Raw genomic sequence first — 5,622 nt, forward strand, 5'->3', positions numbered from 1 at the left:
AAATCAGGAGATCGAGCTGGCTATTTGAAATTGCCTACAATTCAAATATGTTATTCTGGGATTTAGTAGGCTATGCCTTACTTACTAACTTACTTCCGGTGTCTTCCTCATGGTCCTAGAGCAGCGAATCATCAAAGGTTTTGATCTCCTCTATTGAGGTCGTCATCAGGTGTGTAGAGTATTCTATAATCTACGGTGTTGATATGTGTGGTCGTTAGTAAAATCTATTGTCTTATAATAAGGTCTTTCTACTTCGTTGCACTGTTGATATAGTTCTGAGTGCTCTCTTGTGGATACGCAGGACTCTGTCCAAGCTGGTTTGCGCAGCAGAACCCAGGCCACTATACCGTACTTGAGATGAGAGGCAAACAAGATAGGCTATGTACCATGCGTTTTTTTCTTCAGTGATGTTTCTTATTCTTTTGAATATTACAAACACAGCGGAAGAGAGCCTCTTGCAGAGCTAAAGTGCAAGATAAATTACTTTTAACACGGCTCTTTCTCGAAGATGGAGAGGTCCGATGCTCTATCCTCCAACAATCACTCCCACTACCTAGCAGCATTCTAACGCGTCGCGCCAACACTCCCCTCCAGCTAGTGCCTGGCATTGTTCCAAGATCGTTTACTGGTCAGGTATATTGGTTTGTGTATGTTACAGAGATGTTTCCATCACAAGAACATGAAGCAAAATGACACAGTGCATCCAATTGTGCGCAGGATGTCCGTCTGTGTCTATGCTACAAACTGTGGAGGGAGAAATGGGTTTCTCCTCTTCATGTTAAAAGTAATTTATCTCGCACTTTAGTCAATATGGTTTTGCCAAGTTGAATTGTTGTCAATTAATAGGTATGCCTAAAAATCTGATACAGTTCACTGTAGATGTGTCGATGCCGGTCTGCTCCTCTGGGTCACTCTTCCTAGGTTTGAATTGAATATGGACGGTTTTATTTTTATTCATAGCTAGGTTCAGTCCTTTGCATATCTGTTCGGCCTTATTTTACGTTGCCTTCACAATCGTGTTAGTTTTTTTCGGTGGGAATCAGGATGGTGGTGTCAACGGCGAATAGTATACTGCTCTTTCTACAGTCTTTCTTTGGGAAAATCGTTTATATAAAGCAGGAACAGCAGTGGCCCCAGTATTGACCCCTGTGGTACCCCTTTCTATACTGGTCTTAATGAGGATTTATAGGTTATAGTCAATTTCAACATATTGTTCTCTGTCTGTAAGGTAGTTGTCCAGTCATTGAAGAGCTTTTCCTTTTATTTGCAGGGCCTCAAGTTTCCTTTTGAGCAGATCAAGGTCAAGTGTGTTGTATGCCTTTTGCGGGTCGATAAATAAACCTGATACAGTTTTGCCTTCCTCTTAGAGCTTTCTGATATTGTTGCAAAGTTCAAAGATTGCTGTTTTTTCAATAAACAGCAAATTTCTTTGCAAACAGCAGACAGCTGTCTCTTTAAAACAGCTATTTTGAATGGATATATATATATATATTATATATATATATATATATATATATATATATATATATATATATACTTTTTGAATGGATGGAAGTGAAGGTCTTCGTGAACAATCCTCCTCAAAGAACGATCAAAAAGTCCAAAAGCATACACACATTTGCTTGCTGAACTGTTTGGAGATAACTAAATTGAAGCTCTCACTGTCTTAATGTTTTCACGTAATCTAATGTGGCCATGGAACTTAAGTACTAACTGTTTTTCTAAATGTATCAATCCACAAAACGATCGATTGCCGGCCTGGAACACGGGCCAACGGGGCGAAATTGAACTGATTCCGAAAGGCGCGCTGTGCTGCATCCACTGAACAGCCACTCGGAAAGTAGGCCTCAACGGCGAACGCACCCTCCTCGGTCCTCGCTGTTCCAAAGCATAATGGCAACTGAACTTTGCAAGAACAAAACTTTAAAACCACCACTCATCAACTAACTGAACAGTAAGCATTTTATTAAAAAAAATATGATGTGGGTAATATGGTGTGGGTATGACTAGGCCTAAATTGGGAAGGAAAGAGTTAAGATGAGGGATGAGGTGAACAAAATAATAAGTAGAATTATACAGAGACAAATAACCTTTTCCAGTTTTTCAGTTATAAAACGTTTCCAGTTTTCTGTGATTCCCGTCAAATCGAGCGATCGGACAGGAAAAATCACTAAAAAAGTATTTTTTTTAAATACCGTGATACGTAATAAAATGAAATAATTCTGAGCTTTCTATCTTCATTGAGTCCTGAGTTACTATTTTTTTAGAACGAGTCAACATTTTGGAAAAACGAAATATAGAAGAATTTCTATTTTTAATCGACTATACCGTTCTATCTCAGATAGATTTCCAGTTACACCTGATAACAATGTTCCTTGTAAATCCGCTCCCACTATCTCGCAGTTCAATCTGATTACATTAATAGATTAACAATAACAATACATAGATAATCGAAAATGTCCAATTGAATATTATAGATATTATATAGAATAGTTGTAACATGCAAACAATTACATGTTTAATACATATATTAAATTTAAGTGTTCATTTTTCAGATAAACAAACTTGTTTTTTTTCTGTTTAACAGTTTATATTTTCCACATTACAGGTGTGCCATGGAAATGTGAAATGAAAGTGCTTTTCATGACTTGTAACTTATAATTTTTTTTTCATTCCCAGGCTCAACGATCCAACCAAAGTCTGATTTCTGCCTTCTTTGGTCAGGCTGCGAAGAAACGCAGAACCGATCAGGAAGAGAGGATTGCTGTAGATGCTACCGAGCCCGCTACTGATTCTCCATCGTTTGCAGATGATACAGTCGAACCTCATCAGGCAAGTGATGACAAAACTTTAGAGAATATTGCTCAGTGCTCATCGGCATCAGCAACTAGTAATCCAGATGCTGAACTCCACCACTTGCAGCACGACTCTTACACCACATCATCTACGGAATCAATGAGGTCAGATGCATGCCCTAATTCCTCATTAAATGACATTGGACATTATATTGGTAAAACCATCGATGAACATACTAAAATGAAATTATTGGAGCAACCGTGGGTCCCACCAGAAAATTACTCTTTTCCTCACTCAAAACGATCTGTATCAGGAAAATCAATAAAAAATTTTCTTAGGCCAAGTCATTTACAGGCACATAAGGATTGGCTCGTACTTTCCGATGTAAAACAAGGGCTGTTCTGTAAATACTGTCCGTGGTTCACTAATCGTAATGAGGGGGGCTACTGCAAGAATGTTGCTCTAAAAACTCTTGTAACCGAACCTTTGAGAAATTTCAAAAAATTAACAGGATCTGATGGACACTTGGAAGACCACTGCAATACCCAATATCATAAAGATGCCGTGACAGCAGGGAAAAACTTTCTAAGAGTATACCACTGCCCGAAAATGGAAGTAAATAACCTCATCAATGAAGAACGGCTCTCTCAATCCCAGAAAAATCGTCAGAAACTTCTTTCTATAGTTAAAACTGTCATTTTGCTTGGTAGGCAGAATATTCCTATGAGGGGGCACAGAGACGATGGGCCACTCAATTTAGAGATGAGTGATACAGTCTCTAATGAGGGTAACTTTAGAGCTTTGATTAAATTTAGAATTGATGCTGGGGATAAAGTTTTGGAGGATCACATCAATACATCATCATCAAGATCCACTTACATCAGCAAATCTACTCAGAATAATATCATAGAGTGCTGCAAAGCAGAAATTACTGATGTTATTCTGAGTAGAATTGCGAAAGCTGAGCTTTATTCGATTATGTTTGATGAAACCAGTGATATTTCACAGAGAGCACAGGTGAGTATTGTACTGCGTTATGTGCACTTTGAAAATGAGTTTGAAATAAGAGAGGACTTCATCACATTTATTGATGCATTTGAAGACATGAAAGAAGCTGATGAAGATAATCTGGGCGACGAAAGAAGTAATAGTGAGGTCGAAATGAGTATTAGTGGTAAGAACCTGGGTGCAATCATTTTGAGAAAAATTGACGATTTAAAACTTCCTTTTGATAAGTGTATAGGGATTGGAACTGATGGCTGTAGCGTTATGCTGTCTGATAATGGGGCTGTCAAGGAGATACAAAAAATTGCTAAAAATGCTATAACAACACCCTGCTATAACCATAAGTTGAACAATAGCATTTCAAAATGCTCCAATATAAAACTCATAGAGAATTCAGTGAGTGTTCTAAAAGAGGTGATCGCTTTCTTCTCATTTCCAAAAAGAAATACAGCATTGAAAAATTTTCTTGGGAAGAAAATGACTCACCTATGTGAAACCAGGTGGACTGAGAGGCATGATGGAGTTCTTCAGTTCACAACCAGTTTACCTGATATCCTGGCTTGCCTACATAAAATTTCTGAGTGGAAGGATAAAAAAACCTCAGGCAAAGCATCCTTATTGATAACCGCCTTATGTGACAGTAAACTAATAATTGGTTTATTTTGCCTTAGTGATATCTTGAGTTTATCTCTGCCATTGAGTAGAATACTACAAAAAGAAACACTGGACCTTTGTAAGTCAGCCGAACTTCTAAATAGCCTTCTAGAGCTGTTGAATGAGAGAAGGCAAAACAGTATTGAGTACTTCAATTGTGTCTACATGCAAGCCCAAGAAATCGCCAGGAAATTGGACGTTGAACTGAAAATCCCAAGATTATGTGGGCGTCAAACTGAACGGTCCAATCATCAATCAGCAACAACAGAAGAGTACTTTAGACTCACTGTGTATGTTCCAGTACTGGATAATATAATTCAGGATCTAAAGACAAGATTCACATCTGATGTCCTTAACGTATTCCACCTCCCCCTACTGCTTCCAGAGGGAATTGTAAATACTAGTGTGCAAGATATGCAAAAATCAATTGATCCTATTATGAATAGATTTGGTTCAATAATGAAAGATAATCGTGACCTGTCTTCCCTGAAGCTTAATGCAGAAATGGCTCATTGGAGAAACAAATGGCAGAGATATAATAAGGAAGGGTTGCCATTACCAACAAACGCTTTGAATGTCTTGAGAGAATGCGAAAAAGACATCTACCCAACGATCCATTTTCTATTGAGAGTTTTGTGTACTTTACCTGTAAGTAACGCAAGCTCAGAAAGATCTTTCTCAACTCTGCGACTCTTAAAAACTTGGTTGAGGAGTACAATGTCGGAGAACCGTCTAGTAGGATTGGCCCTACTTTACATTCACCCGGATATAGTTATAGATCCTGAAAAAATTGTTGAGAGGTTTGCCAAATCAGGGACCCATAGAATAATTTTATAATTTTGCCTATCCTTGTAAATAAACAATTAATAGAAACTTTGCTACGGTAGTCAAGAATTCTTTTTATTATATTACTGATTGCTTTCCTTATCACAATTACATAAATAATAACAGTTGTTATCATTAGCCTACAGTTTAGTCCTGATTATTGATTTTTTTTCTATTATAGGCCTAATAATTATTAATAGAAATGATTGCTTCTATTAAATTACAATCTGTAAATAGAAATTCACATAGAACAATCAATTTTCATTCAAATGAAGAGAATTATTGTAAATATGATGGCAGTATTAAACCTTTTGCAGCATCACAAGTATGGTACTGTATATA

General features: G+C 37.4%; 1 protein-coding gene across 1 annotated transcript; it reads left to right on the top strand.

Annotated features, from left to right (window-relative positions):
* Window positions 1-2,037: 2,037 nt before the first annotated feature.
* LOC120350276 (52 kDa repressor of the inhibitor of the protein kinase-like) lies at window positions 2,038-5,292 on the top strand. Its single transcript, XM_039422873.1, has 3 exons — window positions 2,038-2,049; window positions 2,680-2,960; window positions 3,507-5,292. Exons 1-3 carry the CDS (start codon window positions 2,038-2,040, stop codon window positions 5,290-5,292), a joined length of 2,079 nt encoding a protein of 692 aa, XP_039278807.1.
* Window positions 5,293-5,622: the final 330 nt, after the last annotated feature.

The sequence above is a fragment of the Nilaparvata lugens genome, chromosome 3 (assembly GCF_014356525.2).
Source record: "Nilaparvata lugens isolate BPH chromosome 3, ASM1435652v1, whole genome shotgun sequence".
Classification (NCBI taxonomy): Eukaryota; Metazoa; Arthropoda; class Insecta; order Hemiptera; family Delphacidae; genus Nilaparvata; species Nilaparvata lugens.